The 11674-nt window shown below is 34.9% G+C and overlaps 2 protein-coding genes across 2 annotated transcripts; both read right to left on the reverse strand.

The window, feature by feature from the left end:
- Nucleotides 1–277: 277 nt before the first annotated feature.
- LOC18097367 (L-ascorbate oxidase homolog) lies at nt 278–4452 on the reverse strand. Its single transcript, XM_006383840.3, has 8 exons — nt 4067–4452; nt 3817–3926; nt 2114–2384; nt 1926–2028; nt 1473–1818; nt 1003–1371; nt 821–899; nt 278–705 (listed from the first exon to the last, which is right to left on the reverse strand). The coding sequence occupies exons 1-8, from the start codon at nt 4208–4210 to the stop codon at nt 493–495; spliced, it is 1635 nt and encodes a 544-aa protein (XP_006383902.2). The 5' UTR covers nt 4211–4452; the 3' UTR covers nt 278–492.
- A 2707-nt stretch (nt 4453–7159) lies between these two features.
- LOC18097368 (agamous-like MADS-box protein AGL62) lies at nt 7160–7672 on the reverse strand. The gene has a single exon (XM_006383841.3). The coding sequence runs from the start codon at nt 7670–7672 to the stop codon at nt 7160–7162; it is 513 nt and encodes a 170-aa protein (XP_006383903.1).
- Nucleotides 7673–11674: the final 4002 nt, after the last annotated feature.

Consider the following 11674-nt stretch of genomic DNA (forward strand, 5'->3'; position numbering starts at 1 on the left):
CAGCTAGATATTGATTTAATATGATAATCACTATGGATTAAGCTTTTATGTTGTAAATATCTCAAATAAACATATGAATCTCAAATAAAGATGCATACGCAGAAAATTGTTTGCACTTGGGATGATATGAGCCTTGTCCACACAACTCGAGCAAGCCCTCGACTCCTAATGAGGTTCAAGGTTGTTTTACCTTTTGATGGAAACATGGTTAAAGATTTTGGTTTTTCTCTAGGCTTGTATCCTAATGAGGTTCTAAGCAGTAATCAAGCTCAGTATAGAACCAGAAGTGCTGCACATTGAATTCATAGTTATTTAAAAGTAGCACAGCAACAATTAGATAAAAATAAGCCAGACAAGAATGAATGAAAAACGACTCAAAAGCTCAAGTTGAGCTTCTGCATTAAAGACTTCCGCAGGGAACAGTTAGCCCTCCTCTGCAATAAGCACAATGTCACCCTCTCGTGACAAAACTCAATGATCTAGCTACCTAACTCAAAGAGGCCTCGTGTGACGACCTCTTGCCCGGCCGCAAAGGAGAGCATTTTTTGGAATTGGTAATTCATCTCTCCATGAGTGTGCTGGAGAGTAAACCCTGAGGTAGAACTGCTGACCTAAATATTGCCTAGCCCAGTTTTCTGACCTTATGTTCCACATTCCAACGTTGTCCAAAGCCATGTAAATCGCAGTCCATGACTTGGGATAAACCTGCATTCAATCAAAATATTTAGCAAAAACTACAAAAGCATCTACAGCTTTCACACTGAACATGTTTAGATCGAATAAAAAAAATAACAAAACCAAAAGGTTGTTTTGTCCAAACCTGAGTGGTGCAACGAGCTACCGTGTCTCTTAAATTGTAGCGTGCTCTACTTGCTGGTGTCCATTGCCCTCCATCCATACTGCTCACATAGCAAATCTTCAACATTTTTTATGACTGAAACATTGTACAGTATTCTGTACCATGGAAGCATAAATTCTGAGTATTGAGAGTGATAAGCTTACCCGACAACAAAGAAGGAATGACCATCAATGTGCCATGACTGAACAGTGTCCTCCCAATTTTGGAAAACAATCTCGATGAATTCACGGAAGTTAGCAGACATGACTGCAGTCTGGAGGTAAGCATTATTACCCCAGGAGGGGCTGCTAGGCATACTTCCAAGGCTGAAAACCCCAGGAATATTGAAGTAGTCTGCAATTTTTAATGGGGTGTCCGCAGGAATATATGAGACACCATTGACAGCATACCGCTGCTTGCGGTTGATAATTGGACCAGAGTTTGCGAGGGTGATTGTGCGGCTGGTCTTGATCAATCCATAGTGGTAAGACCCTTGGGGATTCGGCCTAGGTCCACTTGCAGTCAGATTCCATCTGGTTTGAGAGAATATGAGATAAGATTTGTGTTCATTAACCACAACCCCATCTAATATAAGTTGTTAATATATACAATAAGTCTCATGACAGCGGAATACCTAAAAGATCGAGCCTGGTTGAGGGACCAATCAATCTGTGTAGTAGGTCCACCAGGAATAGGGCCAGAAACTCTTTGCCATGAATTACTGTAGTGAAGAACGGCAGTTGTGGCAAGCACAGGTTTGGTGAAGCGCGAGGAAACAACAATGTAGTAGTCTTTTGCTGGCTGATCAGCTGTGACGAGGACAGAATAAGATTGTCCAAGATGGATGTCGAGGTCAGAGTATGTGTTCTGCAGTGTATGGGATCCTTCTACCTCCACCAGTTTCATCTTGTGCCCCTGGATTCTGAAGTTAATGGATGTTGTAAGGCCAACATTTGATATCCTGAACCTATATGTCTTGCCTGCGGATAGATATACAATACATAGATTGCTCTCAGTTACTGGTGATAAATTAAATCGAAAGATTAAGCATATTTGCAGGGATATTTATAAGTTCAAGGGCAGGAACCTGGATCAACTGTGAATGTGTATCCATTCCATCCACGACCATTGATGAGAAGGCCATCAGGGAATGGGAGATTGTGGCCGCCATCCAAGATTCTTCTCAATTGCTACATAACCAAAGAGAACCTGGTATCAATACTAATAAACAAGAAGATATTAGACTAAAGTCCGTTAATCTATGAGAGCTCTTACATAATGATTTCTCTTGTACCAGTCTCCAGCTAATACAGTGAAATCACCGGCAGGGGGAGGAAAAGGCACAGGAATACGAGGCCGGCTCCAGATTCTGATGCCACCAAATGCACCAGCTGCCTTGTGGAATCCTAGTGATGGGAAATAGAAAAAGCTACCAATCTGGTCCTTCACTTGGAGAGCATAAGTGAAGTTTTTTCCTGGTGGGATTGGGCAGCTAGTGCCATAGACTCCATCTTGCCATGAGTTCCTTCTTTGCTGTATGCCATTCCTGTTATGCCATGACAGCCAAATTTCACATCAACAGTGTTTGACTTAAGTGCCTGACTTTATAGACATAAGTGGAAGCTCAAAAAAGTCAGTTGAAGTCTCCAATATTGTGCTTGAGTCAAACCCAGACATTTAGAGGATGAGAAACGACTACTTTCGTTGTGGGAAGCAATGGTCTCTATCTCACACCAGGAGAACTCATGCAAAAAGTCTGCACTTGAACTTCAGGTCATATACAGTATCAAGAAATTGGAGATCATCCGAGGGCTCAATGTTTGACCATGAAAATCAGCTCAAGGTTTCAGATTATATGAAAATTACCTCTTATTTACTTCCTTAAAATCATGCTACTTGTCTTGTGTAATTTTAATAAATCCTTCAATATCTTTTTGTCCTTTACCTATGCAACTTTACTAATAAATTATTCAACATCTTTTTCTTAATGCACTCCTGCACACTTCCATCATAATGGCAGAATGGCAGAAAGCACCATGAACGCAGATGCTTGTGGTTCCCCATGAAACAAATAAGGTTGAAAAAATGCATGAGAGCTGAGGATGATAATGGGGTCTCAATCCACCTAGGGCTAAGATTAAAAACCAGAATCATACTCATAAAAACATGTGAGGCAAACATTTAACTCTGGCCAACCACCACCAATGACATTAATAATATCATATGCAAAAATGTGGGCATAGTCAAGATCCAGAGATCTAGCATGTGAGTAGTGGAATTAATTTCAAGGGCCAGTTGTACAATTGGAATATTTTAACACCGCGTTCAGTGTCGGCCAATCAGTGAGTCGTAAGTGAAAGTAATTAGTTAGAGAAACTAGGATTTAACCATGGCATTACATCGTTCTTAACAGTGATTCTGATGTGAGTGTCAACTGTACAAACCCAGACCATAGGAAGCAGCTGAAAAAGGGCCGTGTTTTTCTGCCCAACATTTTCTATAGATCTGTGTGCAAAACAAATATTTTTGTATTCATGCTATCCAAGAACGCAAGGACAGAAATCCAAATAATAATATCTTCAACATGCAAATGGCCAAAGCAACCCCATGATTGATAAAATTGATGGTGACTTTATACATCAAAATCTAACAAAAAATAAAAAAATCCCACATTTTTTACAATGGAAAGCTTTTAGCCACAGATCTGGTAAGAGAATTTAAACCCAAAACAGAAAGATATTAAGAGTGGCAATCTGCTTTGACAGGGAAATGCAAGAAAAGAAAATGGCATGTGATTAAGGAGTTTCATGCAAAGTATGAGAAACAAATAAATGAAACATCCCAGACAAAAAGAAAAAATATATTTTTTCTGTTATTCCGTTTTCCTACATTTTCTAAGCAACCAAGCAGAACCATGAAAACATCAAGAAAAAAAAACAGAAAGAAAGAAAGAAACATTGCTAGATAGTTAAATTTACCAAGAAATGAGGAATGGCTCTCTCAAGTAATTGTAAACACTGATAATGAGGTTCTCATTAGTAACAGCATCAATTTGTGGCCCTGGAAACTGCCCATTTATCAAGATCCCCTGAAACATTCAGCCCGCAAAACTAAACACATTACTTCAAAACCTTAAACCGCTTCAAAAATCATTTCCGAAAGCAAGAACACTTCTTTCCAATCCAAAAATTACAAAGAAAACAGAACAAGAAACTAGCAGTACTCTACCTGCTGCTTAACACCAAGAGGGTAGATATCACCATAAGTGATTTTCCATGTAATGAATCTATAAGGGTCTTCACAATTAACACCATTGCCAAGAAACAACAAGAAAACAACGAGAGAAGCACAAAAGGCCCTGTAGTCTCCCATTTCTTGCAAACTCTCTCTCGTTATACTCTATGTAGCAAAAATTATTTGACGAGTGTTTGTTTGGATCTGTTAAGCAAAGATTTAAGGCTGCATTACATTACAAAGAAACTAAAAGGGGTCTCTCTCTGTATCTATCTCTTCTTTGCTCGGTCACTTTTAAGCTGAGAGCTCTGTTTTTGTAAGGTAACCGAGCAGAGACAGTACGGCAAGGATTAGCTGTGCTTTGGGTTTTTATCACATACATGCGTAGAATCTAGTGAACTTTAGCGGTGCAATCAAATCATAGACATCTCTCAGTGTCAAAGTGGGCCAGCACTCAGCACCAAAAGTGGATCACTTCTAGATTCGGTTTGATTGGATGATAAAAGAAATCTTTGATTGGTGGGTAATAAAGAATTACTAGAAAAAAAAATACATAGGCTTTCTATTTATTTATTTAAATTATGTTTGATTAATATTTTAAAATAAATAAATAAATATAAATTAAGGTAATACAGTAAATAGTTATTTAAAAAAAACTAACTGCATGATTGATATCATGGCGAAACATGTTTTTAAAAATATTTTACTTGAAAATATATTAAATTAGTTTTTTTAGATTTTTTTATTTTTAATATTAATATATCAAAATTATTGAGAAAACTTAAAAAATAATTAATTATTTTTAAAATAAATATATTTTTAAAAAATATCTAAAAATAAAAGTAAACAAATCTAAATATAATAAGTGTTATAAATAAATAAAAATGTGTAATATGAGTGCTATGTTTTTTTATTAAAACTAAAAATAAACTACTTACTTTTCATCTCTATGTACTAAAAAAAATGATTTGATCCATTTACTGTACCAATTTATTTAAAATCTTACTTTTAGTAATAATATAAAACATGTGATAGTTGACTTGATTGTGTTTTCTTAGTTATTTGTTTTCTTAATAATAGGACACTGCTGTCAAAATATGACAATAAATAATAAAAAATAAATAAAAATGTCAAGAAAACATTAATTGCCATTAAAATAATGGAATGTGATAGATGGAGAGGTGCAGAGAATGAGAGAAGTGAGAGAGTTACCTCATTCACGTGAAGCCTGGAATCACATGGATGGATACATGCTCTGCTACAGACCGAGAACCACCCACGGGTGAGATTTAGGGTTTCATTACATACGTGGCCAGTCTTACACCATGGATCTATCTTCTTCTTTTTTAGTGAAAAAAATATTAAGATGATGCAAATTTATTTTTTAAAAAAATTAAGATTTTAATTATTCACTTGAGATAAAAAAAATAAATTAAAAAGCAGTAAAGAAAAAAGACATGAAATAAATTTTGTAAACTTGTTATATTTATAACCTAAGAGATGATATCAAGATAACTCTATAGAAAAAAAAAATAAAAAAAATAAAACAAGACATGCGTCTAGAGGCATTTGTATCCTTTCACATTGGCTGTGTTGTAATTTCTAGGCTGATGGAGGGCATTTTGATATTTTCCAGTTAGAAAAATAACTTTTTATTCAAAAAAATTGCTAGTGCATACTCATTATGCGTTAGTACGCGAATTGAGTCCTCTCCCTTTAAGTGGCGTATGAGATGTCATCCGGAGGCTAAACCTATTATTTTATCGTGTCTTTAGAAGCGTCATCGTGTTTTTTTTTTTGCTAATGTTACGTGTGGCGATAAATGATGGGCAATTTTAACAAGTGGTCATTTTTTTTTTCTTCCTTCTTTTCTCTCTCTTCTAAGGAAAGTACATGCCTTGTCATTTTTTTTCCAGTCTTTATGTTTTTTATTGCTTATTTTCATCCTTAGCCATATAAAAGCTTTTTTTGTTTTCAATTTAGTCATCAAATTACTATTTGTCATATTTTTTTTTCTAATTCAGTCCTTACTCTTTTTATTTTTGATTTTTTTTCCTTGATTTTTTTGTTAAAGTTTAATTGGTTTTCAATTTCATTCTTGAATCAAAGTTTATGTTTTTTTATTTTTATCAATTTAGATCTCATTCATTTGATTTCTTTTTTCTTTTGTTAAAATGTTTTTCTTTTCAATTTAAATTTCTTTGATGCCCTTTAATTTATTTTTTATTTTATTCTCACCCTCACTCTTCTTATCACAGTTTTGTTTTGTGATTGATTTGTTTTTCAGTTTTATTTTTCAACATTTGATTTGTTGAGAATTAGATTTCGTGTTTTTTTTATTTGTTGAGCTTTCGATCTATTGACACGAGTAACAAGTTTAGAAAGTTAATGCAATTTAGTATTTTTATTTATTTTTTATGATTTTATCATTCTACGTTATTTTTTTTATAAAAAAATTGGTTTTGTTTGTATTTGATTTTTGAAGATTTTTTTATTTTATACAAATGAGCTTTATTTTTTAAAAATATATATTTCTAATATGTTTGGCCTTACATAATATTATTTTTCTTTTATCTTATTAAATCAGTTTCATATGTATTTATATTTCTATTATCCATTGATTTTAATAAACAAATTCAGTAGATACAAACGAGTAAATGTCTTATTTTGTGGAATCAAATATCTTAATTTACATCTATCTCTTAATTTATTTAATTTCTCTTTCAGTTAATATTAATGATTTTTATTTATTTATTTATTTACATATATAATTATTGATTTATTTAATTATATGCTTGTATAAGCTTTTTAATTTATATTGCGGAGTATAAATCTATTAGCTAGTATATTAATGGAATTACATGCTACTACAGTTCTATTTTTCCTTCTCAAAAGAAAAAAAAGAAGATGTAAAGTTAGGTTATATATTTGATAATTTGATTTCACTGCAAATTTTGCATTTTTAGTAAATTATGCTGTAATTACTAAAAATTTCACTAATGGTAGAGTGATTAAATTAATCAAAAGACACCAAAATAGCAGCTATCTTACAAACAAAACCCAAAGCTGCTAAATTTTTTTGAAAAACTATGAAAAACCACCCAAGAAATCCCTGGTACTAACTCTTGTTCTCCTCTCCTCTCGGACTCTCATTGCCACATTATTCTTCAATGTTTCCAAAGATGCCCTAAACTTTTCAAGTTCCTCCAAATTCATATCTTCAACCGACCTCTCCCACCAACACCCTTCTCCTTCTTCATTAATGTTGTCACAATCCATGTTGTTTTTCCCATGTGTGTCCTCTGAACAAGAAATATTGTTTCTTTCACTGCTTTCTTGATCACCAAGGCATTGATCAACGACGGTATTCACATCAGGATGACCAAAAGAGTATGGTCTTTGGTTAGGGGACAAAACGACTATAGCAAGACTGGCATCATCATATAAATTGCAAAATTCACTAGCTTTCTTGAAAAGACCATTGCGTCTCTTGCAAAAAGTCACTATTAGGCTGCTTTTGCTCTCTATTTTCTTCATCTCCACCTTCTTCCGGCCCGTGCCCCATCTCCTTGTAGTGTTTACTAATTCCGTTTCTTGCATGATGGTGTCAAAGAAAAAGGGCCAAGGAAAGACACAAAGAAAGAGAGAAATTCCGTCAATTGGTATGTAATTTTTGTGTCTGAGAAACAATAAAGCAAGAAAGAATGTTGTGTGTGTATATATATAAGAGAGCAATTATAGTGTTGTTTCCTATATAGTTTGGTAAGTGGTAACTCCCAAAGTCGTTTCCTTTTATAAAGAGAGGGAATTTTGGAAATTATGAAATTTCTAAATTTGATGCTTTAATTATTAGTAAATCCTTAAAGGAAAGGGTACTTTCCCTTTTGGACTTTTGGATTTCGATCCAAATTAAGAGTATTTTTCTTATTAAGGCGGTGCTAATTAATGTTAGATGCATCCAACATTGAAGCAAAATCATCATTTGCATGTGGGGTGTCTTCATTTCTTAATTTCCATGGATCCTTTCTCGGTCCCATTTTTTTTTTTTTTTAATTTCTTGGACTGTACATACACGCTTTGGCCTTTAGACATATATTTCTTGTAAGCTTGATCGAATGCATGGATCATGGATATCGAGTAGAAAGTGAGTGCGTTGATTGTAATCCTTCAATGTTGAATAAATTGAATGAGAAGTTTTATCAACAACGTGGATCCCTAATTTGACTATATTAATGTGGTCTAGAAAAGTACGTACTTCATGCCTACATAGTCCAATGATTTGGTTCTTTGGCGGATTGGCATGGTTGGGCTTCACTGTCGGCCAACGAAGAATACTTGGTGTTCAACTGATGATATTTAAGACTCCTCTATAGAGCTGGCATGGTCGCTGGGAATAAAAAACTGATTCTAGAGTCAGATTCAGAACTTGTGGTTAATTATTATCACGTGATATGCTGAAGATTGATGCAAATTATGTGTTAATAACGAAAGTAAGAGAGGTGTTGAAGTTGGCATGGGATATGTAAAGATACAACATGCACATATAATTTAATGTGTTAAAGCATCAAGTTGGAAAACTCTCATTTATAACTGGAAAAAAAAAAACAGGTAGCAATTTGACAGCAATGAGGTTGGAATCATATGCAATACCTCGATTCTTTGACAATGCCGGCTAGCCTGGCATGTCTTTAGATGTAGCCAAATGTGTGGCAGCAGCCAACAGGCTGCAGCCTCTCCTCTTCTATTATTTCCGATAGCAAACAAAAACTAGTGCATGGCTTTCTGACAGGAAAAAAGAAAAGAAGGAAAACGAGTCCCAAACAGACTGAAATCAGGCCCTCAGGCCAGGCTCAAACCAGTCCTCCTTAACCATTTCAACCTGCAACTGACCATATCACCGGGTTGTGCTACACATTTCAAAGAGATAGTATGGCGCCACTTTATTAATTACTTGTTTCAGAAGCAACTGGTCGCCTTCAAGATTTTCATACATGCACGTCTCCTGATTGGTTCACATTTTGGTGAAATAATATAGTTTTATTGGCTGCATAATTCATTATACGTGCTCTTTTTTTAGGTAAGGAAAATAGGTGAATAATCACCACACCCACTTATCGTCAGGAAGAAGAATCACTGCTCATTATCCCCTCTTTATCATATGAGCTACTATGTACTGCTCCTATTATCTTCGTCGGCGAGTCATGTAATCCTAGGTGGCCAGGTGTATAAATACTCTAAACCATCCTCACAACATACAATTTAAAAAAAATACTGTTCTTTACCATTACATTAAACTTTCTCCCCCTCGTTCATCTCTCTTTATTTTCTCTAACTTCACTGACTTAATCCAAATCATAACATTCAGGCCCAAACATTACGTCCAAAATCAGTCATGGAAAGCCCAATATCCTGATCCTTCTCTACTTTCCTTTTTAATAATACACTGTCTCTTGAAGCGTAGAGAAGACACCTTGAAGTAAAGCAGCTAATTAATGCAGTTCAAGATAATTCCATATGTAGGTTCAACAAAGAGCCATCAACTTGTTAATATTAACTAGGGCAGTCTTAGCTAGCTTGTATTGTCAAAGCATAGACAATTTAACGAGACATGAAAGATTATAAACTTTGATGTTATTGTATTTTCTTAGTAACCAACTACCTTATCACTCTTTAGTCATCTAATACTTGAAAATGATATATAATCATCACAAGTAATTGAGAGGAAAAAGGTAAGGTACAAAATCTTTAATGGGAAAGGGGAAAGTGAGGTTGGTCAACCAAGGTCCATATGTAACTCTACTGCCCCACAAGTCTTAACTCTCACCTCTACCTCTCTTTCATACTACATGCTGGTGTTTAATTTGGTGCAGGTCATACAGGACAAGGGTTTGGCGAGGCTCACAAGTCACAATATTGAAACCTCAAGGGTACTTAACAGGCCTTAAATATGGAGGAATGGACAACATTCTTGACCTAAAATCAAATGAATCTAGTAGAGGATAACCTTAAAAAAAAAAAAGCCCCACAATTATTCATACTTCAATTCTTTTTTTCAGTAGTCTTGGATAAGCAAAGAACATGTTCTAATGCTGCTGCTGCAATTGTAAGATGATCTCACTAGTCCATGTTCTTATAATCTTGATCATAACTTGACAAGTCAACTATATAACATTGTCTGTGTATAATTTGCAAATATTGGGACATCAATTGCAACTTGCCGGGAGGGCAGGACAGATATCAATTGTATGACCATCACTTGAACAAAATAGCTATGATACTTTCTTGTCATACTTCGTTTCTCTTAAATGATTCAAAATATTTGTTACTTTGTATGTTGCAGATTGCATGGAGCTGAGTATAGTGTCATTTATAATAGTAATGACAAGTTAGAGATTTCATTTATGAGCACCAAACTGCCTCTCAGTATGGACATAAGGTCTTTGATCCATCTGAGCCTTCTTGTTCCTCTTTCAAAATTAATTTTCCTGAACTTATATTGAATTTTAATATAATCTTCTTTCTGTTCTTAGGTACATATTGAATAGTGGTGTTTCAGGATTTCTCTGCTATGCCATCTACGAGCTTCTGGCAGGATCTCCAGCTTTTGATCTTGCTCAGACAAGGATGGTCTTCAAGTTTGGACGCGACAAGTAAAATATGCTGCTCTCTACGCTATTCGCTAATTAATGCCTCTTTCTGTACATGTTTGTTGGCTTTAAGCGAAAATGCTTGTTTTAGGTTTCATTACATGGCAATCACTGATGAGAAGCAAGGGATAATGCTAATGCCTGAAGATCTACTTCCAGACAGAGGCAAACAGCTAATTGTGCCTGAGTCAATTCTTTTGGTAAATCCAATTAATCCTGATCTCGAGAGGTAAGTAGGATACGGTACCGATGACTGCTTGTTCCTTCAACTGCAAGATATAATGTTGATTTCATGCTGGCAAAATGCTGTGAGTGATTAAATGTACCAATATTCAATGGACAATAAAGATGGTGGAGTCCATGGATGGATAAGTTCTGGCCCCGTTATTGGATTCTGGGTCATCTTTCCTAGTCATGAATTTCGAAATGGTGGTCCTACAAAGCAAAACCTAACAGTGCATTCTTGTCCACCTTGCCTAGATGTATGTTCTTCTGTCCTCACAACTAAACACTTCTCATATTTCCATAACCATGCAGTATTCTTAAATGATACGATATTACGAATGTTAAGTGTAACTCCAAGTGATCAATAATTTCCATCATTGAAGGCAAAATGTGCAAAAGAAACTGAATGAAATCTGCCAAATGCGGAACAGTGGTTGATCATCCATGCGTGCTTAAATTCTTGTGTCGATCTAATGCAACCCAAAACATTAAAAAATATTCAATTATGGTTTTAACATTTCAGGTTCTTGTTGATCTCTAGTTTTAGACGAAAACAGTTGAACCACTTGGTCATACAGGTGAGCTAGAAACTTAAGATACAAATTAAAATAATGTTGTCTAATGGCGATGATCTATTGCTATAATTCATACCTAATTACATCACAAATCAAAATATTATGACAGCAATTCTCAAGCAGAAGCAGCTTAGCCAACTTTCAATGCTCACTGA

Source organism: Populus trichocarpa, chromosome 4, assembly GCF_000002775.5.
Source record: "Populus trichocarpa isolate Nisqually-1 chromosome 4, P.trichocarpa_v4.1, whole genome shotgun sequence".
Taxonomy (NCBI): Eukaryota; Viridiplantae; Streptophyta; class Magnoliopsida; order Malpighiales; family Salicaceae; genus Populus; species Populus trichocarpa.